The 27,190-nt window shown below is 48.5% G+C and overlaps 2 protein-coding genes across 2 annotated transcripts; both read left to right on the top strand.

Annotated features, from left to right (window-relative positions):
- The first annotated feature begins 14,585 nt into the window (after positions 1-14,585).
- Positions 14,586-15,710, top strand: LOC130474780 (zinc finger protein 250-like). Its single transcript, XM_056846483.1, has one exon. It carries the CDS (start codon positions 14,586-14,588, stop codon positions 15,708-15,710), a length of 1,125 nt encoding a protein of 374 aa, XP_056702461.1.
- A 7,874-nt stretch (positions 15,711-23,584) lies between these two features.
- Positions 23,585-24,615, top strand: LOC130474769 (zinc finger protein 3-like). The gene is made up of 2 exons (XM_056846472.1): positions 23,585-24,010; positions 24,281-24,615. Exons 1-2 carry the CDS (start codon positions 23,585-23,587, stop codon positions 24,605-24,607), a joined length of 753 nt encoding a protein of 250 aa, XP_056702450.1. The 3' UTR covers positions 24,608-24,615.
- Positions 24,616-27,190: the final 2,575 nt, after the last annotated feature.

Genomic DNA, 27,190 nt, shown 5'->3' with positions numbered 1-27,190 from the left:
TTAAGAGGTCCGAATGTGCTGTATGTTCCAGAGGAAGCTCCAAATTTAAAGAATGTTGGCATTCACAATCAAACGGCAATTAACCTAGTTGAATAGTGTGAATGCTTGAAAACAGAGTTCCCTGCCTTTGAGGTTTGTGCTGCTGAATGCTGACAGTCCCGTTCAAGTGACAGCCGGCATTCATCAGCTGAGTTTTGGCATGTGCTGGCATTCACACGTGAATATCAACCTTCACCAAAGTATGGACATTCTCTGTAATATATCTAATAGTTTCAAATAGTTTCTTGAATGGAATTTCAGAATGTTGTATTGTAACATTTGGATTTTAGTCAAGGTGTGTGTGTGCACGCGCTATCAAGTCACAGCTGAGTTATGGCGACCCTGTTGGGTTTTCAAGGCAAAAGAAGTGGTTTGCCATTGTCTGCCTCCACATCACTACCCTGGTAGTCCATGGAGGTTGCCCATCCACATACTGACCAGGGCCGATCCTGCTTAGCTTCTGAGATCTGAAATCCAGGTCAGGTTACTCAAGTTAATGTAGAATTAATACACTGATATTCAGTTGTTGCATTGAGTTGTGGGTGAACCATCTGTGGATTCCACTCCAGGGTATTTTGGTTCGCTGGACCTCTGGTTTTTTTTCCTGGCTCGTCTGACTACCTACGCAAACAGGGCTGCAGGTCTCTCTTTTGAGAAAAAAAGACTCCCAATCTCTATGCAAAGACTCTCACGTGATGGAGAACCTGCCACTTCCCTTAGGAGATAGTGCTAGTGGTAAATTAATCCTAGTAGCCTTATGCTTTGGGGCTTAACTTTTGGATGGTAGCTCCCAACCATTGGATCATGCTATAATAATTGTCTGATAAATTAGAAAAAGCCCATATTTGGTAGAAATCCATGTGCCAAGTAGGTTTCTACAGAAAATTCACCTTACAGAATGTCTCTGGGAAGCTAGATAGGTTGAATTCTCTTGAGGCCTCCACAAAAGGCATGTTTTTCAGACCCTGGAACTGTGCATTCCCCCCCTGCCATTTGCTGTACTTTTTCAGCAGCGTGGCTAGTAGAAATGGACATTGGAGGCAGAAGAGGCATATAGCAACAGGAAGACAAAATTGTGCTTCTGACACCTTAGAGACTGAGTGGTTATTGTGGCCTGGGATTTCAAAGACAACAGTTGCCGTTACTTGCTCACACAGTGGACTGAGAAGGTGGACGGGTGTGTGTGTGTGTCTCTGTAAGGTACATAAATATATATACACACATGGGTTAAAAACCAAATTAACAAGATGAAAACTAAAGGTAACACAACCTGCCCAGATTACTGGACCACTAAACTTATGAAAGCAAAGCCTAATGAAATAGAGGACTGTTTACCTTTTCGTAGGGAGTAAACCACCCCAAATCCTTATTCAGATCATGAGAAATGTAATCAGATTTGTTAACGAGTTCCTGTTCTTTTAGAAGTCTTCTTAATTTAAGAATCGCAGCCCTACGGACCAAGAGGGAGTGTTCCGGAGGGCTGCCACATTCACTTGTTGGTTTCTGTATGTTCCCCTCTGTCACCTGGTTTATGTCCAGAAGTGTGCGATCGATTCTGATAAAGTTAGTGGTCCCTCCAGTCAGATTGGAGAAAAGTTTTTTTTATTTGGATCTCGACTCAGCCATGGACCCAGTGGGCAAAGTCACTACCTCTGTGTCTCTGCTGCTCCTCGGTAAAAACAGGAGTACCGATGGTTTACTTAGCTGGGTAATTGTGATTAACTATTGAAATAAGGCACCCACCCTGAGTGTTAGAAGTAAGGTGGGCCTACGAATTTAGATCTAACAGAGGTAGCATGAAACGGAAACTATGAAAGTAACACAATGGAAAAATTTGGAATTAGCTGTCCATAGAAGACTGTTGTTTGCTATATCTAAGTAATTTTTGTGGTTAGCTTTTATCCTTTTCTGTAGGCATCCTTTATGAAAATGTTTGTCATTAATAGAATGTCTGATAGGAAACCTAACCTTGGCTCTTTTGACATATTATAGCAGTCGATTCTACAGGTTAATTAAACATTTTGGACTATTGGCCTTTTTTTTTGTTAACCATCTTCAATGAGATCTAGGGGGGGCGACGGACGGTGTCCTCTTATTCTGCAAATACAAGGAAACAAAACCCCAGCGTTTCTAGACCTATCCATGTGTCCTGCATTCATTCTCTCTGAATTCATTTTTTTTTAAATTCTGTCTGCTGTTTGTGTTTTGTATTCCAGAGGGCAAATGCTTGGTTAATATAGAGGGCGTTAGAATATTTCCACTATTATCTGTAGATTATTCTTTTTTCAAGCATTGAGTGTTAAAAGTTTTTGTTTTAAATTAAGTCAGCCTTACACAACATCACACATTCTGCTGCCCTGTCCGACCCACACCATTGTTAAAATTCACCTGCAGTGCTATCGTAGCCTTACAGTTTGTGATTTGGTGTTGGTACGGGCCTTGATAAACTCTCTCCGAAGTGTTTTTATGTGCTAAACTTTGGATTAGGCCACAGTGATCTGTCTCCTTTGAAAACCACCAGTCGTGGACCCAAAAGTTAAACTGAAATCCAAGAGGGTATTTTTTGTTTTTTTAACAGATCAGTAGCCATGTGAGAAGGCTGCCCAGAATCCTGAGTCAGCAAATCCTTTTGTACTTGCACTGGCAAAGAGGATGACTTTTTAAAAACAGCTTAGATAAATAAACGGAAGATAGGTCTATCAAGGGCTATTAGCCATGCCAACTAAGTAGAACCTACAGATTCTGGCTGAATGGAGTGTCCATGTACCAAGGCAGAGCATGAACACACGAAGCTGCCTTAAATTGAATCAGACCCGTGGTCCATCAGAGTCAGTATTGTCTACTCAGACTGGCAGCGGCTCTCAAGGGTCTCAGGGAGAGGTCTTTCACGTCACCTACCTGCCTAGTCCCTTTAACTGGAGATGCCGGGGATTGAACCTGGGACCTTTTGCATGCCGAGCAGATGCTCTACCACTGAGCCACAGCCCCTCCCCTCATCTCTGGCCCCTGATCCTAGTGATGGTGAACTTCCATCAGGGCCTGCTATCAAGTTTCCCAAGGGCATCTGACCAGCCACTGTTGAGTAAAATCCTCATGCTCTTATGTGCATCAGACAATGTATATGGACTACATGTGTCCTTCCCCCTCCCATATTCCCATATTATTATTCTTGATACTTCTAACCTTAGTGGGGACTGAGTGAAATGTTTTGCCAGAACCCCACAAACATTTTTTCTAGTACTTGGTACCAACCTGTTCCTCTTTACTTCTGCCACTGTGTTTCCCGATGTACAGAGTTACTCTCCCACTCTCCCGGGTGTTCCCCAGTGCAAGGGTTTCAACAGTGGGCACAGTAAATGGGGGGTTCTCACACGAGATCTCAACAGGGTGCTTTATGGAAGACCTGGGGTTTTAGATGGGGGGGGGGAAAGAGAGTGAAGTCAGCTTTTCCCTGAGTTACTGCAATTAATTTAGAGCACAGCAATGTGTATATGTAGTTCACATCTTTCCTTTAAAAAAAATTAGGTGATGTGGTGTAATAATTTTCAAGCAAGCCTTGGTATTGAAGTGAATGGAGTTATAATAACTTAACTGACATAGTATCTAAGCATTTCCCTGGTGAATGAAACCTTAATTAAAAACAAAATAAACTAAGGTTTGCTATTGTGCTATCTGCCTTCTTTCCCCCCTTTCTTGGTTCTGAATGCCTTCAGCTGTCATGTTAATGGCTTACATTACTTGTTTGACGTAAGTAGGGTTGCCAACCTCCAGGTGGTGGCTGAGATCTCCCGCTATTACAACTGAGCTCCAGGTGACAAAGATCAGTTCCCCTGGAGAAAATGGCTGCTTTGGCCATTGGACTCTATGGCATTGAAGTCCCTCCCCTCTCCAAACCCCACCCTTCTTAGGCTCCTCTCCCAAAATCTCCAGGTAATTCTCAACCCCGGAGCTGGCAACCCTAGATATAAGAAATATGGGCTCCATTTCAAAGGGGAACACATCCCTCTGCTCATAACCTGCTTGGATGTCTGAATTGTTCAGAGGTTGGTCATATTCTGCCCTTTCCAGGTTGCATCCTGGAGATTTACCTTTACCTGCTTTAGGAAAAAATGGAGACTGTTTCTGCTTTTCTTGGTGGTTCTTGCTCAGCACTGTCGCTCACCCCCTTCCTCCACCTTTTATAGATAAGAGGGAAGCCACAGTTTGGGCCCCACCTAGATCTCTCTCTCTCTGGTTAATTTTCACCAATTCCTTCCTCTCAAGGCACCTCTGAACAACCCCCAACATGCTGTTCCTGGGGCAATGAGAGATCCCCAGGAATAGCTGGGGTGGGGCTGGCAAAGATCACCCCCTTCTTTGCAGCCTTGGAAATCTAAGCGGGATCCGAGCCACTGTGTCCTTCTGCAGGCAGGGAAATGAGGGGAGTGACCTACCCTGGTGAGAAACTTGGCAGGAGGTATGAGGGCAGCTTCAGTTTCCCCTGTGGCAGGACAATTCAAAGTACAAACAGATCACTTGTACCCGGGCACTTCTGTTAGGGGACCTTTTTCCACTCTGGCAGCTAGCAGCAAATTGGGAATCTGATCTTTCAAATGGGAATCACACTTCTGTGCATGAAGCATGTGTTGAATATGATGGAAGCAGAGTACATCCTCCTAACCATCGTTGGAATACTTGTTGATTTTTGTTTACGGGGATGCAGGGCACATGCAAATAGGATTTGCTAAATATAAATAAGCCTGACCCATCCACACGCTCAGGATGACAGGTTTTGAGAAAACGATACTATTGCCCAATGAGGCAACGATCATGGAGTAATACGTTGATGTTCCTGTGAATATACAGTTGCTCAAAGTCTAGGGTAGGGTTGCCAAACTCCAGGTACTAGCTGGAGATCTCCTGCTATTACAACTGATCTTCTGCCGATAGAGATCAGTCCACCTGGAGAAAATGGGCGCTTTGGCAATTGGACTCTATGGCATTGAAGTCCCTCCCCAAACCCCACCTTCCTCAGTCTCCGCCCCAAAAATCTCCCACCAGTTGCGAAGAGGGACCTAGCAACCCTAGTCTAGGGAGAGTCAGTGTGGTGTATTGACTAGAGGCTGAAGTAGAATTAAGACCAGGGAAACCTTAGTTCAAGTCTCCACTTGGTTGAAAAACTCACATCATGACACAAAGCTAGTCATTATCCCTCGGGCTAGCCTACCTTGCAGGGTTGCTATGAGGATTAAAAAGAGAGGAGGGAAGATCCATGTGTGCCATCCTGGAGCAAGTACGGGATAGAAAGACAAAATGGGATTGTAGGCCTTGTAACATCTAATGAGCTGACGATTTGATGCAGAACATTTCAGAAGAGAAAGACTTAGTGGTGAGAATCAGGTCTTCTTTACTGGAGGAGTTCGGGCCCATTTTACACTAAACACTAGCGCTGTGAGCTAGGGTAAGGCTGAGAGTGAGTGACTTGCCCAAGGTCATCCATTGCACCATTTCAGAACAGTGTGGGGACCCGAACCCATGTCTCCCCACCTGTTCGTCGCACATTTCTATCCACTACACCTATTGCTTACCACTGCAAAGAAGTTATTATGAGCTGGGAAGGTGAGGTTTGTGTGATTAAAATGCTCCATGGAGGCGATGGGAGCGCCGAGGAAGTCCGCAGGCACCTCTGGGTACCCTCTGGGCACGTCCCAGTTTCTCACTCTTGCTAAACGTCCCGGTTTCTCACTCTTTTTTCCGGTCAGTGAAATGGGGGCCTTTTTCACAAGGTGAAGATGGTGACGCGCGCTGTCCTTTAACATTCAAACAGCAATACTTCCCCTCAAGTCCTGGGGCCAAACCGGGTGTGACATGGGCCGCCATGTTTTCTTCGTATATCTGTCCCGTTCATCCGTGATGTATGTGTGGGGTTTCTTATGGGTCAGGGAAGCTGTGGACGCCTTCCACTCTGGCACCTAAAGGTACCTGACTTCTGGAGTCAGAGCTGGGTTTGGAAAAAAGACTCGAAGTGACAAGAATGGGAGGAGGTTGAGTGGGGAAGGTTCTGCTTCCTTCATCCAGGAGCTCTTTTTTCATGTTTGCATAAATCCCACTTTGGGTTGCCAGGGCCCCCCCGGCCACTGGTGAGGGATGGGGGAGTCGGGTTGCCATACCCAGGTTGGGAAACTCCTGGGCATTTGGGGATGGAGCCTGGAGAGGACAGAAGAAGAGAAAGAGTTGGTTTTTTATATGCCGACTTTCTCAACCACTTAAAGTAGAATCAAACTGGCTTACAATCACCTTCCCCTCCCCACAACAGACGCCCAGTGAGGCAGGTGGGGCTGAGAGAGCTCTAAGCGAGCTGTGACTAGCCCAAGGTCACCCAGCTGGCTTCATTTTTAGGAGTGGGGGATCAAACCCGGTTCTCCAGATTAGAGTCCACCGCTCTTAAACACTACACCACGTTGACAGGGATTTCAGTGGGGAACAATGCCACCCTCCAAAGCATCCATTTTATCCAGGGGAACTGATCTCTGTAGCCTGGAGATGAGCTGTAATTCCGGGGGATCCCCAGGCCCCACCTGGAGGCTGGCATCCCTAGTCCCACTCTATTTTGGTGGCCAATGGGGGAGAGAAATGAATAACCCAAGTGGGTAGACAAGAGGATAAACAAACATGGCTGCCCCTGCCAGGGGTTGGATCCTGCTGTAAATTCCCACTAATGGAAGAGGGGAGATTTTTGCCAGTTCCCCTCCCGCTGCAGACCCCCGCTCAACCCTTGTGCTGTTGGATTTCGGGCTACAGTGGGAGGGGGGAGGCAAGCAGACTTTGTCCCACTGACAGACCCGACCCTTAAAACCTCCCAGATCGGAAGGGGGGACCTGGCAACCCTGGTGATAGCAAGTCATCCAGCGGTTGCTGTTGGGCCTGATCCCAACGAGTCCTTCCTCAAAGGGCAATTGTAGCCCTGGAAAGGGCCCTTCTCCCTCTTGCTGACAGAAACCATGGCTTGAAGACTGGCAATACTGTGTGGTTGTCTAGTCATGACCACTGAGGACATTCATTTCTTAAAGCTACAGGCACTGCTTCTATTACTTTGGGGGTTTTGACCCCCAATGTATTTTTTAAGATATCACATTTTTCTGCAAACCTACTGCTTTCCTCAGGTTTGTAGAAAGATATGTTTTATCTATTCATGGCTCCAGTCTCAGACTCAGTTATCCACAAATGGTACCCCGTTGAGAATTAGACATATCGATAGTTACAAGGTCTTAAACAAGTTTGCCTACTTACAAAGGAGCACAAGCTGCACGGTACAAGATGGGCCGATGGTCTGACCAGCTCCTCAGAACTTATGTCTAATGGCTTCATTTAGGTGTGACATCAGGCATATAAAATAAAGAAGAAACCAGAGAGCCAGCATGATGTAATGTCTAGAGTGTCAAAGGATCTGGGAGGCCAGGTTGAAATCCCCACATGGCCACAGAGGTTCGCTGGGTGACCTTGGGCCAGCAGCTTTCTCAGCCTGACCAAACTCACAAGGTGGTTGTTGTAAGGATAAAATGGAGGGGAGAATGATGATGTAAACAGGGTTTGGGTCCCCGTTGGGGAGAAAAGTGGGGGTATAAATAGCTAAATAAATCAACGCATTCCGATCTCACAAAGTCACTGGCACCTAGGCGTGCTACATTAGCCCAGCGTCCTTCCAAGCTGCAGATTCTGGCTGGGCACTTTTGATGTGCAGCTTAATATGAGGCCAAAGCACAAGGAAATCTGCAGAAGCCAGGTTTAAAACAAACATCATGCCAGAGAAGACATCACATTTAAACCAGATTTAAACCCAGATTTAAACCCACTGCTGCCTGATTCTTGTTCTGGCCTTAGGGTCCCTCTTCGCCACCGGTGAGAGGTTTTTGGGGCAGAGCCTGAGGAGGGCGGGGTTTGGGGAGGGGAGGGACTTCAATACCATAGAGTCCAATTGCCAAAGCGGCCATTGTCTCCAGGTAGGGCTGCTAGGTCCCCCCCTCTCCTCCGGCGGGAGACTTTTGGAGCAGAGCTGGGGTGATCTCGCATGTGCGCTGACGCCCATGCACGTCAGTTTTGGTTTACAACTGGAAGTGCTGCCTCGCAAGGGGCCTTATACAACTCAAACTCCCAGTTTGAGTGGTAAAGAGCCAATGGCCCCTTGCAATGCGTTTACACCCAGAAGTGCCGCATCGCAAGCGACCCTTTACCACTCAAACTGGGAGTTTGTAAACCGGAAGTGAAGTGCCACGGTGTGTATGCACGCATGCACATTTGCCCGCCGACCCTCAGCTGGTTGCCAGGCAGAGGGGTAAACTGCCGGGGGTTTGCCTGCCACCACCGGGCATCTGGCAACCCTATCTCCAGGGGAACTGATCTCTATCGGCTGGAGATGAGTTGTAATAGCAGGAGATCTTCAGCTAGTACCTAGAGGTCGGCAACCCTATGTTTAAACCAGACCTCCCACTGCTTGCCAGTTTCTTGTTCTGGCCTGTAAAGTCTCTCTCTCTTCCAGCTGGTGCCACAGATCTCCTGTCATTACCTTTCTTCATATTGCAGCGCACAGGCTTCTGCTTGTGCTGACTACCACCCCCCATATCCCTGCAGTTAGCATCTTCTTGGTGGGGAGGGGGAGAGGCAGCTGTAAATAAGGGGGGGAGGGCTCCTTCCTTGCTGCCACCAGAGCGCCCTGGCTATTGCTAAGGGAGGCATTTTCTCTCCCTCTTTCCTTAACATTTTCTGCTCAGCCTTCTCAAAGATTGAGCCTCCTGGGTCAGAAGCAGCAGCAGCAGCAGCAGCCTCCATTGTGAGCTCCACTTCTTTGCCTAAGTAGCTTCCTCCCTCCCCTCCCCTCTTTTCCTGTGTGGTCTAGGCTTGGGTGTGTGTGTGTGGGGGAGACCTTAATCCAAGTGTACCTAAGGTGGGGGGATGCCCTGAGCTGGAACAGCCAGCCTGTCTCAGGGCAGCCATTCATGTCTGAGCAGGAGATTTCCAGGGGCTTGACCAAAAAAAAAGAAAACACAGCTCAAAGAACGGCTGGGATTGGGTTAGGAGAGTCGCTGCCTTCCATGCCACAGTGGCCGCTGCTGGCTCGCGCTCCGTTGTGCTCCCTCCTGCTCGTGCCTACAGGAATCATCCAGCTGCAAAGCGGCTTTCCAGAAATTTGGGGAGAGAGGAAAACGGGTTGTGTGCCATCGATGGAGAGTCTTGCTCTGATGAGCTAATCTGAACTGGCGTAAAAGGGCCTGCTTGCACAAGGCGGAGGGCCAGAGGCTACCAGTAGGGTTGCCAACCTCCGGGTCGTGGCTGGAGATCTTCCACTATTAACAACTGATCTCCAGCCCACAGAGATCAGTTCTCCTGGAGAACATGGCCGCTTTGGCAACTGGACTCTATGGCATTGACGTCCCTCCCCTCTCCAAACCCCACCCTCCTCAGGCTCCGTCCCCAAAATATCCAGGTATTTCCCAACCCAGAGCTTGCAACCCTAGCTACCGGTAGTGCACAACCCTAGCTACCGGTAGAGCTACCAGTAGCTCTGCCTTTAGAAGGCTTTCAACGTTCAGTCCCTTTCAGGCTGGGGAAGATTGGTGCGTCTGAGACCTGGAAGGCTGCTGCTGGTCTCTGTGTGGAAGCAGCGTGTGGCATAAACTGAGCTAGTAGGGACAGGTTCTGACGGCATACTGCTTAAAGGCGTCTTTGTTTGTCCCTTGTTTTTCCAAGCCCATGGAACATGAGGGCGGTCATTAAGGATGATCCAGTGGATGCTTTGGTTAACCCATTTCCAAATCTGCAAGCAATTTGCTGAGCACTAGACTTTTTCTGTGCCTTCCTCTTGTTTCTTTACTTTTTGATTTATTTAGTATTCCCTCCCCGGCCCTTCCTCCAAAATGCTCAGGGCAGCACACATAGTTGCTCCTCCTTCTCCCGTCTTATATTCAAAACAACAACCCTGTGGTGTAGGTTAATCTCAGCGCAAGTGACTAGCTTGAGATCACCCAGTGATTTTCTGTGGCAGAGATGGGATTTGAACCTTAGGTCCCCCAGATCCTAGTCCAGCACTATAACTGTTACACTACAGTGGCTTTCCTCATTCCTTTCTTTTAGGGAAGACAGGCATTTCAAGTTGAGGGTTTATTCTCAGGTCCCTTTCCTTTCCCAACAGGGTTGCCAACTGCCAGGTAGTAGCAGGAGATCTCCTGCTAATTCAACTGATCTCCAGCCAATTGAGATCAGTTCACCTGGAGAAAAAATGGCCACTTTGGCAATTGGGCTCTATGGCATTGAAGTCCCTCCCCTCCCCAAACCCTGCCCTCCTCAGGTTCCACCCCAAAAATCTCCCGCCGGTGGTGAAGAGGGACCTGGCAACCCTATTTCCCAATCTTCTTAACACCCATTGTGGAAAATATATGGAATGGAGTCAGAGATGCACATCACCATAGTCTGCAAATTGTAAAAATAGTTAAAAAAATAGATTGGCTTTTGGTAGCTGGGGCCCAGGCACTTACTAAAAAATAAAATTCATCATTTATGATGATGAAGAAGAACAAGAAGAAGAGTTGGCTTTCATTTGCCGACTTTCTCTACCACTTAAGGAAGAATCAATCTGGCTTACAATCACCTTCCCTTCCCCTCCCCACAACAGACACCCTGTGAGGTAGGTGGGGCTGAGAGAGTGTGACTAGCCCAAGGTCACCAAGCTGGCTTCATGCGGAGAAGTGGGGAAACAAATACAGTTCACCAGATTAGCCTCCGCTGCTCATGTGGAGGAGTGGTGAATTCAATTCCGGTTCTCCAGATCACAGTCCACCGCTCCAAACCACCACTCTTAACCACTACACCTCGCTGATAGTGTATTTTTCACCCACACCCTGATTTTATTAACAGAGAGCTGACAAAAAGGATTTCAGGCCCCTTTTAACTGTAAGCAGGAAGTGGGGAGATGATTATCTGGAGAAGGTATGTTTCAAAACCATGGAAAAGTCAGATGCAGATCTGAAACATCGGAATAAAATCCGGGCAATTCACAGAAGGTCGTCTTCTACTGTGAATAGCAGCCATACAGTGGGAGCTCAGACAGAGAAGGTCTTTTCCTGGCTCCTGAAAAGGACAATGTCAGGGCTTGAACATGGATGCTTTTGCATACAGAGCCACAGTCCTTTATGCATTACAGAGCTGTTCAGGTGCTGCCATTTCTGGTTGCTTATCTACTTGCAGTTTGGGAATAAGAATGGGGGGAGGTTATTTATTTATTTACTTACTTACTTCATTTACACTCTACCATTCTCCCCAGTGGGAACCCAAAGCCATTTGCATCCTCCTCCTCTCCTCCATTTTATCCACACAACAACCCTGTGAGCTAGGTCAGGCGTAGAGTGGGAGAAAACGCATGGTCGCTTTAGCCTCCTTTAATCCCTGTTTCAGCCAGGATCCAACCAGGATCAAACACATGCGTTTCGTGGAATGTGTGTTCGATCCTGTCTGAATCCTGGTTGAAACAGGGATTAAAGGAGGCTAAAGCGACCATGCCCTGACCTGGATGGCCCAGGCTAGCCTGATCTTGTCAGATCTCAGAAGCTAAGCAGGGTCAGGACCCCTGGTTAGTATTTGGATGGGAGACCACCAAGGAAGTCCAGGGTTGCTGTGCAGAGGAAGGCAATGGCAAACCACCTCCGTTAGTCTCTTGCCATGAAAACCCCAAAAGGGTCGCCATAAGTCGGCTGCGACTTGAAGGCACTTTACACGCACACACAAAGCGACCATGCGTTTTCGCCCAGTGTGTGACTGGCAGAGCGGGGGATTTGAACAGGGACTCCCAGATCTTAATCTAACGCTATGAACACTACACCACACACTGGTAAGGTGGGGAAACACTGATGGATTGATTGAGGTGTCGTGTCTTTGCCCTGCCAAGTCTGATGTTAAATTGTTAGGGTTGCCAGGTCCCTCTTCGCCATCAGTAGGAGGTTTTTGGGGCGGAGCCTGAGGAAGGCAGGGTTTGGAAGGGGAGGGACTTCAATGCCATAGAGTCCAATTGCCAAAGTGGCCATTTCCTCCAGGTGAACTGATCTCTATCAGCTGGAGATCAGTTGTAATAGCAGGAGATCTCCAGCCATCACCTGGAGGTTGGTAACCATATAAATGGTTCATAAATGCATGTTCAAATGCATGCATGTCAGGGAGGGGTGTGTCCAGTTATCAACTAGCCCCCAGGAGCTTTTCCATGCTCTCATTGCAGTAAAATAGGAGGAGGAGGAACCTCTGTGTGAGTGTGTAATTCAGAAGTGATAGTATTTTCCTTTCAGGTCATGTTTTAAATTTGGAGATTGGGACCCAGGGTATGTAGAGTATCAAGGGGGAAGCATAAAAAAGTTGCATGCTATTTTATGGATGGACCTGTATTATTACAATTACTGTTGATGCCCTGTTATTTATGAGCATGTGCATGCATGCATGCACGCACTTGCTCATTTGGATAGCAGTACCACTTTGTGAAGCTCTGAGGAACTTATGGTCTAAATTTTGACAGAGGGGGAGGAAGGGGAAGATGAAAGGGTTAAAGGGGGAAGAATCTGTACAGGTGCAGTCACATGAATTTAAGCTTCATTTCAGTTCTGTCAAAGGGTTAAGGCCTGGTTCACACATGCGGGGGAATGAGATGGCAAAGGCTAGAAGAGAATAAATGGACTGTAGGAGACCACAGGGGACCGATTAGGGTTGCCAGCTCCAGACTAGGAAATACCTGGAGATTTTGGGGGTGGAGTCTGAGGAGGGCGGGGTTTGGGGAGGGGAGGGACTTCAACGGCATAGAGTCCAATTGTCAACGTGGCCATTTTCTCCAGGGGAACTGATTTATATCGCCTGGAGATCAGTTGTAATAGCAGGAGATCTCCAGCCACCACCTGGAGGTTGGCAACCCTAGGTCCGATGCCAGCTTTGAATGCTCCTTTGCATAAAAACACTCCAGGCAAACAGAAAACTAGCATGCCAGGGGGAAAGGTTCTAGCCCCCTCTTTGCTTGCGGTTTCTATTTGCATGGAGTTTTTCACATAGGGAAGCATTCCAAAATGTGATCCTTCATCTGCTGTCTGCGGTGGCCCTTCCAGCAGATTCTCATCCAAGGCTTCCCAGAAGGGGTGTTTTTTTTGAGGAGGGATCAGAAGGAAAGAATGTTGCAGAGGTGTTCCTTGCTTGCAGGGAGATCCAAGTATAAGGTCCAGCAAGGAGGACCTGGAAGAGACCTTTGGATGGCTGAAGGCGGTGGAGCTGAGGGATCGAAGGTCCCACTCAGGGCTGAGGGGTAAAGCTGGGGGAGACACTGGAGGGCTTTGAAAGAAAGAGACATTTGTATTGAACTGGAGTGGGCATGGGGTTGCCAACTCTGGGTTGGGAAATACCTGAACATTTGGATGGGGGTGGAGCCTGAGTAGTAGGGTTGCCAGCTTCCGGGTACTCCTGCTATTACAACTGATCTCCAGCCGATAGAAAAACGTTCCCCTGGAGGAAATGGCCGCTTTGGCCATTGGACTCTATGACATTGAAGTCCCTTCCCTCCCCAAACCCTGCCCTCCTCAGGCTCCGCCCCAAAAACCTCCCACCAGTGGTGAAGAGGGACCTGGCAACCCTACTGAGGAGAGCAGGGGTTGGGCAGGGAAGGACTTCAGTGGGGTATAATACCATAAAGTTTGAGTTGCCAGGTCCCTCTTCGCCACCAGTGGGAGATTTTGGGGGCGGAGCCTGAGGAGGGTGGGGTTTGGGGAGGGGAGGGACTTCAATGCCATAGAGTCCAATTGCCAAAGCGGCCATTTTCTCCAGGGGAACTCTTCTCTATTGGCTGGAGATCAGTTGTAATAGCAGGAGATCTCCAGCTAGTACCTGGAGGATGGCAACCCTAGTGGAGAGGGGTGGGTGGGAGAGGGGATTGGAAGGTGGGTTAAGTGGTGGTGGTGGTGAAGAGAGAGAGGATGGAGGTGGATGGGGGCCCTATCCAGTTCACTTTTGAGAAGGAAAGCAGCTTTAAATGTGTGCATGCACCATCTGAGCTGGAAACAGATTCCAGAAATCCTGAGTCCATCCACCCAGCCTTGCTCCCAATTTCTAATCCCCAGTTCTGTCCCAGGTCACAACCAAGCCTATCAACACATCACATCTTTATCTGTTGTTTTGCACATGCTTAGTTTGTAGGGTTGCCAACCTCCAGGTGGCGGCTGAAGATCTCCCGCTATTGCAACTGATCTCCAGCCGATAGAGATCAGTTCACCTGGAGAAAATGGCCGCCTTGGCAATTGGACTCTATGGCATTGATGTCCCTCCCCTCTCCAAACCCCGCCCTCCTCAGTCTCCACCCCCAAAATCTCCAGGTATTTCCCAACCCAGAGCTTATTAGTTTGTTTCGTCATCCCTCTGTATCTGTGTGTGTGTGGGGATGTTCACTGCCTCTCTAACTCTGGATGAATGATTCCCATCTGGATTCTCTCGGTCTTTCCCCTGCGTGGCAGGCACAGCGTTGGTAAGGGGGAGGTGAGTCTTTGGCGGCGACCGTGGGGATGCCCCCCAAGAAGAACAAAATTCTTACTACAGTGAGCACCACAGTAAGCCAGAATGCAAGTGGAGAGAGAAAGAAGAACAAGGTGAAGTCGGAGGTCCCACTCCGGAGCACTATAGAGGAGGAGGTGGCAGTAAAGAAAAAAGAGATGCCATGCCCACGTCAGGCAGTGCCAGCCAAAGGGGTGCGTACCAACCTCTGCTCAGAGTGCGGGAAGAGTTTCCTACACAGCTCGGATCTGGTGAACCACCAACGGATTCACAGTGGAGACAAACCCTTTGTGTGTTCAGAGTGCGGCCACAGCTTCAGGCAGAGTTCGACCCTGATCACTCACCAGCGCATCCACACCGGTGAGGCCCCTTACGCCTGCGGCTTCTGCGGCAAGCGTTTCCGGGTCAGTTCCAACTTTGTGCGCCATCGCCGCATCCACACCGGGGAGAAACCTTACACTTGCCCCGTTTGCGCAAAAAGCTTCACTGACAAGTCGACACTGACCCAGCACCAGCGTACGCACACGGGAGAGAAACCGTACCGCTGCCTGGACTGTGGCAAGAGCTTCAGCCGCATCTCCCATCGCAAGCGCCACTTGCGCAACCCGCCCACCCATGGCTGCTCTCGCTGCTCCCATCGCCCGTTTCCATCTTCACCAGATGGAGGCCGTGACACACTCAAGACCACCAAGGAAGCAAAGCAACGGAGACTTGCTGTCCCTGCGGCTGAACCAGCCATCGAGATCCCCAACACATGCACGGAATGTTGGCAGAACTTCAGCCAAAACTCAGACCTGGTCAAGCACATGCACATCCACACGGGGGAAAAGCCCTTCCACTGCAGCAGCTGCAGCAAGCGCTTCAGTGTCAGCTCAAACCTGACCCGACACCAGCGCATCCACACCGGGAAGAAGCTGTATGCCTGTGATGCCTGCGGCAAGTGTTTCACTGACAAGTCCACCCTGACGCAGCATGAGCGCACGCACACAGGCGAGAAGCCCTATATCTGCCTCTACTGCAGCAAGAACTTCAGCCGCCGCTCTCACCACAAGAGGCATGAGCGCACTCACACATCTGAGGATAACTCTCGGGCCTTTTTCCCACTCTGGCACTGTCTTCCATCACAGACTTTCTAGCACATGAAAGAGGCAAGGAGGATGGGGAGTGGCTCAGTTTGTAGAGCATCTGCTTGGCATACGGAAGGTCCCAGGTTCAGTCCCCGGCCTTTCCAGTTAAAGGGACTAGGCAAGTAGATGATGTGAAAGACCTCTGGCCTGAGACCCTGGAGAGCTGCTGCTGGTCTGAGTAGACAATACTGACTTTGATGGACCAAAAGTCTGATTGAGTAGAAGCTTCATGTGTTCATGGGGTACCTACAGTCGGGAAAGTGGGAAGGAACAGACAGATGCCACATGACAAAAAACAGTGTACTTCCATCGTCTCTAAGCGTTAGGGTTACCAGGTCCCTCTTTGCTATCAGCAGGATATTTTTGGGGCGGAGCCTGAGGAGGGCAGGGTTTGGGAGGGGAGGGAATTCAATGCCATAGAGTCCAATGGCCAAAGCGGTCATTTTCTCCAGGTGAACTGATCTCTATCAGCTGGAGATCAGTTGTAATAGCAGGAGAACTTCTGCTATTACCTGGAGGTTGGCAACCCTATGGAGGGTTTGAAAGACAATAGTTTTTGTTCTTGGGTAGTTAATAAGTTCTGGATAGGGACAAAAGATAGCCCGCGCTCTAGGGTTGCCAACCGCCAGGTAATAGCGGAAGATCTCCTGCTATTACAACTGATCTTCAGCCGATAGAAATTAGTTCACCTGGAGAAAATGGCCGCTCTGGCAATTGGACTCTAAGGCATTGAAGCCCCTCCCCTCCCCAAACCCCGCCCTCCTCAGGCTCCACCTCAAAAACCTCCCGCCGATGGCGAAGAGGGACCTGGCAACCCTACCGCGCTCCCATTTCCCCCTTTTTGATTTATTCACTTAATAACGTATACATGAAGACATGTTTCTAGTTCCTCTAATAGTTACATTAACCTTGAAAATGTGAAACAGAATGTAAATGAACACATGTGTTGCCTTCCCTGGGGCTTTAAGAACGTCCTGATATACTACACCCTCTGTGTAGTTCCTGGGGGTGGGGGAACTTAGTCATAAAATGGGAAGCTTTGCTACACTGCTCCCAAGTGGCTGGTGATCAGTAAGTACAGAGACGTGTAAAAAGGTAAAGGTTCCCTGTGCAAGCACTGGGTGACGTCACATCCCCACGTTTACTAGGCAGACTTTGTTTGCGGGGTGGTTTTCCAGTGCCTTCCCCAGTCATCTTCCCTTTGCCCCCAGCAGCAAGCTGGGTACTCATTTGACCGACCTCAGAAGGATAGAAGGCTGAGTCAACCTTGAGCCGGCTACCTGAAACCGACTTCCGTCGGGATTGAACTCAGGTCGTGAGCAGAGCTTGGACTGCAGTACTGCAGCTGACCACTCTGCGCCATGGGGCTACAGAGGTGTGTAAACCGCCCCAATTCACTTATTTGGTGGATGGAGATTCTTGCTGACCTGTCCTCAGAATATAGGGAAAGACAGAATAGGCGTGGTGAGATGATACCTTTTTATTTGAAAGGTTTGAGCATTGTTTTCAATAGGTCCATCTTGGTAGACCTACACTGCCTTCAACTTTTCCAGTGACTCTTGTCTTCTCATAATATTACCAAAGTATGATAGCCTCAGTTTAGTCATTTTAGCCTCTAGGGTCAGTTCAGGCTTGATTGGATCTATAACCCACTTGTTTGTTTTTTTGGCGGTCCAGGGATGCTAATCTGGTGGACTGGGTTGGTTTCCCCACTCCAACACTTGAAGCCAGCTGGGTTTCCTTGGGCTAGTTACACTCTCAGCCCCACCTACCTCACAGGGTGTCTGTTGTGGGGAAGGGAAGGTGATCGTAAGCCGGTTTGATTCTCCCTTAAGTGGTAGCAAAGTTGGCATAGAAAAACCAACCTTCTTCTTCTAGGTTAGGCTGATAGATCCAGCAAGCTTCAGGAATTAGAATCCAGGCTTAGTCCAAGTATTATACCACACTGGTTCTCACAGTGCATGATGGCCAGACTCTGGATTGGTTTATCATTGATGCCTACAATTGTGTATTCAATGTGTGCCTAGAAGGGCATGGATTTTTCTGTTGTTACTACCTTGTATCTTCTTGACGGTATTGGGCTTGAAGAGCCAGTGTGGTAGTGGTTAAGAGTGGTGGAATCTAATTCTGGAGAACCAGGTTGGTTTCCCTATTCTCCACATGAAGCCTGCTGGGTGACCTTGGGCCAGTCACAGTTCTCTCTGAACTCTCTCAGCCCCACCTACTTTACAAGGTGCCTGTTGTGTGGGGGAGGATGGTGATTGTAGACCACTTTGAGACTCCCTATGGTAGAGGAAAGTGGGGTATCAAAACCAACTCTTCTCTTCTTCTCTTCTTGGTGGATCACCAGTAATTCAATGTTATATTGTGACTTGATTTAGAGAAATCTCTTAAAGCACATCAGCATGGATTGGAGGAGTGGAGAGGACATTTTTATCCTTCAGTCCTAATAGTAGAACTTGAGGTCACCCATGAAAGTGAGTGCCGGTAGGCTCTGGACCTCTGCCCAAGCTATTGGATAGCTGCTGCAAGTCAGAGCAGACAGCAGTAAGTTAGATGGATCAGCAAACTGCCTCTGCACCAGGGAGCTTAACATCTTTTCTGTCAAAATAAAGTATTTTGGGGGCACAATTTAAGAAGGATGTAGACAAGCTGGAACGTGTCCAGAGGATGGCAACGAAGATGGTGAGTTGTTTGGAGACCAAGTTCTATGAGAAAAGGCTGAAGAAGCTGGGTATGTTTAGCCTGAAGAGGAGAAGACTGAGAGGTGATATGATAACCATCCTCAAGTATTTGAAGGGCTGTCATACAGAGGACGGTGCAGAGTTGTTTTCTGTTGCCCCAGAAGGTCGGACCAGAACCAACGGTTTGAAATTAAAAGAGTTTTCGGCTAAACATTAGGAAGAACATCCTTTTTTTTAATAAATATTTTTATTAGTTTTCAGTATTAAGTAGGGTTACAGGAAAAAAGAAAGGGAAAGGGAAAACCATCGGTTAAACAGTATTTAACATTAAAAAAAAAGAATGCATGGTTCTACCCCCTTATAAGGTTCAATATTACAGTCATTTATTAACATAATACATTTGATCGTCCATTGTGGTTTTCATATAACTCCTAAGATTTTATTGTTATTTTTTAATTTTGATATATTCATAGAAGGAATTCTATTTGTCTTTATTTGGTCTTTGAATATCTTTTTGTAATATTGCTGTTAGGTGTGCCATTGTTATATATTCGTAGGCTTTGTCTATCCAAGTTCCAATTTTTGTTATTTTATCTGTTTTCTACAGTGATGCTAGAACTGTTCTTGCCGCTGTGATTAAGTATTTTAGTATGACCTGTTGGTCTTTACTGTATTCGTCTGGTGTTTTACTCAAGAGGAATAGTTTAGGATCGTATGTTATCGATTGACCGATGGTAATTTCTATATTCTCATGTATTTTCTAGGAAGAACCTGACAGAGCAGTTCCTCAGTGGAACAGGTTTTCTCGGGAGGTGGTGGGTTCTCCTTTGGAGGTTTTTAAGCAGAGGCTAGATGGCCATCTGACAGCAATGCTGATTCTATGTACTTAGACAGATCATGAGAGGGAGGACAGGAAGGGTTGCGTCAGTGTTTGGCTCTCGTGGCCCTTTCTTACATACCCAGGGTAATGCCGATCAACACTTTGGGGTCAGGAAGCAATTTCCCTCCAGGCCAGATGGGCCAGGGATCCTGGAGGGTTCCCCCCCCCCCGCCTTCTTCTGGGCATGAAGCAGGGGTCACTGGGGTGTGTGGCGGGGAAGTAGTTGTGAATTTCCTGCATTGTGGAGGACTAGATGACCCTGGTGATCCCTTCCAATTCTATGATTCTAAAGTAAGACTGGACCCCACCACCTTTTACAGAAGCTGAATGGCAGAATCCATATGGGATATCCAAAGACTAGTGTTCAGTCCCTGGCACCGATGGTAAACAATGTCTGATAGCAGATCTAGGGAAGTTCTTGGATTGAGGCTTTGCGGAGTCTCTATTAAAACAGAATTGTGTCTCTGTAAGAGTTCTTCTTGTCATCACAATTGTACTTATTTATGTCCAACATTTCCATCTTGCCCTTCCAGTAGGCTTAGAGGAGCTCACAAAAAGAGGTTAAAATTATACCAATGCAGGAAGCTAAAAATGCAACCACGATGAAGGAGTAGTAGTTGGTTTTTATATGCTGACTTTCTCTACCACTTAAGGAATAATCAAACTGGCTTACAATCACTTCCCCCTCCCCACAACAGACAGATGAGTGGCGGAGGCTCCTCTTTCAGGGTAGGTGGGACTAAGAGAGTGTGACTGGCCCAAGGCCACCCAGCTGGCTTCACATGTAGGAGTGGGGAAACAAATCCAGTTCACCAGATTAGCCTCCGCCGCTCATGTGGAAGAGTGGGGAATCAAACCTGGGAAGCGTTCCTACTTTCCCCTCTGGCTGTGGAGACTTCTTTTGAACTATATTTCTGTGTATATAGCCTTCGTGGCTGGTATAAGTCAATCAGAACTTTTGTCATCTAGTGCTATTTTGCACGCGCGAATCGTCATTGTACATAGAAATCATATTGAGTGTGATGGTTGTTTGTATTGTCATCATTGCACTGTCACCTCTGGTGTATGGACACATGATTCACCATGTCTTTTGTATAGTTGATTTTGTAATATAGAATTTGTAATTACCTTTGAGCCTTGTGCTAGTGTTTCTCTTTACCTTATTAGTATAGCATAGGTGTTAATTGCTCTCCTCCACCTGGGGGTTGGCAACCCTAACTACACTTCATGAACTCAAGGACACCTTACGCCGCTGTGCGCTACAAGGAGAGGACCAGAAAGGGTGGATGTTGCTTTACTGCCTTTGAATGACTGGGTGAAGACTTAAGAATTAAATGAAGATTTAGGGTTGCCATCACAGGGTTGGGAAAATAATGGGGGGGGGGTAAAGCCTGGGGAGGGTGGGGTTTGGGGAGGGGAGGGACTTCAACAGGGTATAATGCTATAGAGTCCACCCTCTGAAGCAGCCGTTTTCTCCAGGGGAACTGAACTCTGAGGTCATTTATTCATGGAAGGTTTTGCATTGGGTTTGTCACTCTATAGATGCACATTTTCCCCATCTGAATTCTCAAAACTCTGCATGGCGGCTTATTGTTGAGTTTTGAGAATATGGATGGGGGAAAAGGGCAACTAAAGAGTGGCAAATCCAATGCAAAACCTTCCATGAATAAATGTCCTGAGTGTGGAGATCCATTGTAATTACAGCTCTCCAGGCCCCTCCTGGAGGCTGGCAGCCCTAAAAGATCAATTCATTTTATTAAAGTATGCTTTCATTTATTAAACAAAGATTGCATTAAAGATCAGGAGTCTGTTCGTGACTTTCATCGAGACTGGGAGAGAAATCGAAGATCTGGAACGTTATTCTCTAGGAAACCTTCCTCTGCTGTTTATCAGTAGGGTTGCCAGGTCCCTAATAGCAGGAGATCTCCAGCTGGAGGTTGGGCAACCCTATTTATCAGAAGCCAGTGAAAGTGGTCCAAGGGACTGCCCCAAATCCCGAACATCCCCAAAAAGATTTTGAACGCCCCCCCTCCCCAAATTTGTTCTTTGGCTCCTGGAGGGTCGTAGCACCCCCGTTCCCGTTAAGAATCACCACTCGGGGTAATAAATGGGATGCAGTTTCCTTAGCGGTGGCCACGAGAGGGCTGTCGTGATTCCAGGAAACATCTCCCCCCCCCCCCTTCCTCCATTCTGGATTTTGAGGTTGGGCTTCCCAGGTTACAGGGTTGTGCTGCTTCCTGTCATTCCTCCTCCTCCTCCTCCATTGCGACCCCCCCCAACCCGAGAAGAACCGGGCTTGCAGCCCTCTTACCCCAACTGGAGGCGATCTGTGCTAGGGGGACGCATTGACCCCTACCCTCTCTGCCCCGTGCGGATTTTCAGCGCAGGTTTCCCCATTGTCCCGAATCCCAGGACAAAGGGGCGCTCCCCTTGTCAATCAGCCAACAACCCCCCCCCCAAAAAAATTGTTGCCTTTTTAACTTATGCACGGATCTTCTAAAGATCCCCCCGGAGCTGATCTGTTAAGGGCTCACGCCAGGCGCTACCAATACTGGCAGCCGTCCCTGCAAAGAGGAAAGGACCCGGCACATCTCCGTTGACGCTGCTCCGCCTTCTTACTCCCTTCCCGGAGAAAATAATGTAAGCGTGGCTGTCTTCTCTAACATTTCCTTCCACCCATCCAAGATGCATGCAAGAAGTACAAGAGGCAGCCCTACCCGACTGCTATACCCGGCTCTGTAGTAGGGTCGTCAGGTTTAGACCCTGAGGGGTGTACTGTTCCTTTAAGAGATGAAAGGCAGACTGAATTTCTTTAAGAGATGAAAGGCAGACGGAATTCCATCGAGGGGGCAAAGTCTCAGCTGACTTAGGGCTACCGGTAGGGTTTTCAAGGCAAGGGGACAGAAGTGGTTTGCCATTGGCTGCCTCTGCACAGCAACCCTGGACTTCCTTGGTGGTCTCCCATCCAAATACTAACCAGGGATGACTCTGCGTAGCTTTTGAGATCTAATGAGATGGGGTTAGCCTGGGACCTGAGGTGCAGCTTTTCCCACAACCGGGTTCGATTCCCCACTCCTCCACATGAGCAGCGGAGGCTAATTTGGTGAACTGGATTTGTCTCCCCGCTCCTCCACATGAAGCCAACTGGGTGACCTTGGGCCAGTCACAGCTCTCTCAGCCCCACCTACCTCACAGGGTGTCTGTTGTGGGGAGGGGAAGGGAAGGGTGATTGTAAGCCGGTTTGATTCTTCCTTAAGTAGTAGAGATAGTCGGCATATAAAAACCAACTCTTCTTCTTCTTCTCCTCCTTCTCCTTCCCTTTTCCACTGCGCTTAAAAGCGCAGGAGCCTTCTCTAGGTCCAGACTTGGAGGCCCTCTATAAACAAGGGAGCTGGTCAAGATGAGGGTTGGGGAAGGTCTGGCCTTGATAAATGAGCAATAGAGATGAGGTCAGTTACTCTGTAGCAGGGCCATCGCTGTTGTCTCTCTCCCCACCCCACCCACCTTTCTTCCAGTGACACGCAGACAGAAAAACGGGTGAATCGCCATCACCATGTTCACTGTGTGCTGAGGAAAACGTCGTCAGTTGAATTTCTGCCTGCCACACAAAGGTGCAAGAATGCAGTTTAAAAGAAAGCATCGGCCTCTCTACGGAGGTCCATTAAGTTGGTCAGGGGTGCTGGAGAAACCTGTGTTAGCAGCAGTCTGAATTGAAGTTGAGAAAACGAACTCTTTACGAAGAACCCCCTCCCCCCAGGGCAAATGACCATCTTGCCCAGGGTAGCAGTGGGTCTGGAAAACTCTAAAAGAACGAACCTGGGTAGCCTCAGGCTATCTTGATCTTGTCAGATCTCAGAAGCTAAGCAGGGTCGGCCCTGGCTAATATTTGGATGAGAGACCTCCTAGGAATACCAGGGTTGTGATTTGGAGACAGGCAAAGGTAAACTGCCTCTGAATGTCTCTGGCCTGGAAAACCCTATGGGGTCGCCATAAGTCAGCTGTGACTTGACGGCATTTCCCACCACCAAAGAACGAAGCAAGGCTTTATTGGTACGAGGGTGGACAAAGCAGGCTGTTGAAAGAAAGAAGGTCCTAAAGGAAAGGGGAACAAGGGACAGAATGGGTTTTGGGGTGCCATAATGGCCTTTTGGGATTCCTGACAAATTAACTCACAAAGTACACTGCAGGGCCCCTGTAGATTTGCTAGTACGCACTATGAACTGCTCTATGTCTGTTTTTCTTTATCTGAACAGGTTATGGAGCTTCAAGTGTAACCTGAGTTGGGGGGACTCTTCGGTTTCAGTGCAATCCTGTACAAGATGCCTCCAAAACGGACCAGAGGGAAAGCTCCTCAGGTCTCAGGTCAGAACAGAGGACTGAAAAGTCAGAGAAAGGCGGAACAGCAACAGAAGAACCGTGACCTTCTGGAGGGGAAGAGGAAAGTGGCCAGTCTCGATAAAAGAGCAAGGAAGCGCAAAGGTACCACTGCCCCCCAGAGAACCTGCTTTGGAGAGAACCCAAACATCTGCACCGAGTGCGGGCAAACCTTTGCCCAGAGCTCAGATCTAATTAACCACCAGAGAATCCACACGGGCGAGAAGCCCTACAAATGCCCCGACTGTGGGAAAGTGTTCAGTATCAGTTCCAGCCTGAGCAGGCACCAGAGAATCCACACTGGGGAGAAGCCGTACCTTTGCTCTGAGTGCGGGAAAAGCTTCACCGACAAGTCTACCCTGGTTCAGCACGTGCGAACCCACTCTGGAGAGAAGCCCTACAAGTGTATTGACTGTGGCAAAACCTTCAGCCGCAGTTCCCATCACAAGCGGCACTTGAAGAGCCCACCGGGGAAGTGGCTGGGGAAATGCAGTCACCCAGAGACCAACACCACCAACGCTTCTGCTCCTGGCAAAGCCAAGAAGTCCAGAGTCTCCAAGAAGCAAACATCTCCCTTTGAAATCCCCCACACGTGCACGGAGTGCTGGCAGAGTTTCAACCAGACCTCCGACCTGGTCAAGCACATGCGCATCCATACGGGGGAAAAGCCCTTTGAGTGTAACCACTGTGGGAAATGCTTCAATGTCAGCTCCAACCTGATCAGGCACAAGAGAATCCACACGGGGGAGAAGCCCTACACCTGCTCTGACTGCGGGAAAAGCTTCACCGACAAGTCCACCCTCACCCAGCACAACCGCATCCACACGGGGGAGAAGCCCTACACGTGCACTTACTGTGGGAAAAGCTTCAGCCGCAGCTCCCACCACAAGAGGCACCAGCGCATCCATGCAGGGGAAAACCCGGTCTCTCTTCTGCCCTTGTGGCCTTACCCTAACCAAATGTACTAAGAGTCATGTCCATGTCTTGAACTCACGTGAACACACGAAGCTGCCTTCTACTGAATCAGACTCTTGGTCCATCAAAGTCAGCATCGTCTACACAGACCGGCAGCAGCTCTCCAGGGTCTCAGGCAGAGGTCTTTCACATCACCTACCTGCCTAGTCCCTTTAACTGGAGGTGCCAGGGATTGAACCTGGGACCTTCTGCATGCCAAGCAGATGCTCTACCACTGAGCCACAGCCCCTCCCCTTGATGTGTGGGATAAAGTTTTCAGGAGACCGCCATCCAGCTGAATCGCAGAGAACGGCCACACGGCACCTCAGCACTTCCCAGGGTCTCATGGAGTTACTCATTTCCCATCCCCCTGCAGTGGTGAAAAGAGAATGCCAGCATTCTGTGACAGAACAGAGACAGCGCATCTGGAACTCGCAGCTCTTCAGACCCCAAATCCATCTTGAGCCATTTGAAGCACACTGGACTCTGTAACGAGGGCTTTCCCCGTTTCCCTTCAGGAAGGGTCCAGACCTTCCCTAAAACACTCCGTTTTATTTAATGACATCTGAAATATGCAGGGTATAGATTTTTTTTACTCCACAGGTAACATTAATTTTAATTGCAATGTAATAAAAGTAGTCATAATGTACAATGTTTCTCATATATACCTGTTACGGGACTGAACCTGTTTTCACCATGGGTATAGTAAGAGTGTGGCCTTTTCTGAACACTTTGCACCACTAGTCTACACAGTTCTCTTGACCTCCTTTTGGAAGCAACAGGAAATTTCCTGCAGATTGACCCCTGGGTGTTTGGTTTTCTTTAAGTGGCTTTGAATTGCATTTTTATAATTGGGGGTTTGTCTTGTGTGGGCCCCAAATGAGGCAAATAATGCCCACTGGAGCTGTGTCAAGTTGGCAAAATGGTTCATGGGAGAAGGCTGGAGCCCCTCCTCCTTCCCCAGTGCTGTGGTCCTGCTCCAGATTGGTCCTTGCTTGGGGAAGAAACTTCCTTTGCAGCTAGAGTTGCCAACTCTGGCTTGGGGAATTCCTGGAGGTGGACCCTAGGGAGGGGAGGGACCTCAGTGGGGGTATGATGTCCACCTTCCAAAGCAGCCATTTTCTCCAGGGGAACTGATCTCTGTCGTCTGGAGAGCAGTTGGCAATCCTGGAGATCTCCAGACCCCCACCTGGAGGTTGGCAACCCTGCCTGCAGCTGTCATGTGACTATGGAGAAAGTGCGTCCAAGGGTTTCACCGACCCAACTTGTGGCCACAAGTGTATTGTGTAGTTTAGCCCTAATTTCTGGAAGGAGTTTGGTAAATGCCTTGTAACAAACAAAATTGAACACGTGAACACATGAAGCCATCTTCTACTGGTCTATCAAGGTCAGTATTGTCTACTCTGACTGGCAGCGGCTCTCCAGGGTGTCAGGCAGAGGTCTTTCACATCACCTACTGCCTGCTCCTTTCAACTGGGGTTGCTGGGGATTGAACCTGGGACCTTCTGCATGCCAAGCAGATGCTCTACCTCTGAGCCATGGCCCCTCCCCATTGAGCAGATGGAAGTTCAGTGATAAAAAAGCCTTCGCCTGCTAAATTTGTACCTGCAATCTAGGTTTTAAAGACAGCAGTATAATTTACAGACCTCGTGAGATCTACCCCAAAAGATAGAGTTAAGTGCTCTGAGAGGCAGAAGCTTTTCATGGCGCCGAGGTAAATAACATCCCATTAGACCTCTATTACAGGAACAAGACATTTTTTTCTCCAGTCCTGTTGGCAACCCTATGTACATTATAAAAATCAATCCACTCTGCCAACCAACCCCAGCCTGAAGCAGCCCTATTAATCCTTTTTCAGAATAGTTAGATGATTATTTTTAAAATACGAAGGCTGGAAAAGAACCAAGGTGCTAAGGGAAAGGTTGCAACGGGCAGCTATCAAGGGAATTTTGAAGCCAGTCCTCAAGGAAACGGGGAAGTGGTAGTTGGCTGGGGCGTTGTGTGTGTGTATGTGTGTGTGTTGGAGGAACCATTAGCTTTCAGCGGAGCGTGAAGGTGGTTCAACTTAAAAATAAAGGCGAAGAGCCTGTGATACAGACCATTGCTGGTATCCTGTGACTCAAAATATTAATTCAAGTATCCAAGGGTCGTAGACAGCCAACTCACACATGGTGCAAAGGCTGGGTCTTGCATTCCCACTATGTGTCAGATATAATAAAGTCACCTGTGAGTTGTGGGCTCTCAGTGTGGTAGCAAATTTGGTTAGAAACGTGGCATGCGTGGAGAAGGGGCTTCAGACTCCCCCTCTCCCGCATCATCTGCCCAACCTGAAACAATCCTGGAGGAAGTGCTATGTGTTCCCTGGGATACACGTGGGTTTCCCCAGCAGGCCAAATAGCATCCCTTGGACCGTTTCGAGTTGGGCAAATGAAACAGGTGCCATCAACATGGGAATTTGGGGAGACGCCGCAGTGCAAATCAAGTGTGGCTGTCACACTTGACGCAGCGGGAGGACCCCACGCCTGACCTGGGTACTCCATTATGTGAATCGGCTGCGCATAGATGGTCTTCTGTAGTGGCCACTGCAAGCGCAAGCG

The sequence above is a fragment of the Euleptes europaea genome, chromosome 1 (assembly GCF_029931775.1).
Source record: "Euleptes europaea isolate rEulEur1 chromosome 1, rEulEur1.hap1, whole genome shotgun sequence".
NCBI classification, from domain to species: Eukaryota; Metazoa; Chordata; class Lepidosauria; order Squamata; family Sphaerodactylidae; genus Euleptes; species Euleptes europaea.
The sequence above is the reverse complement of the archived record's forward strand: the minus strand, read 5'-3'. Positions and strand labels throughout refer to the sequence as shown.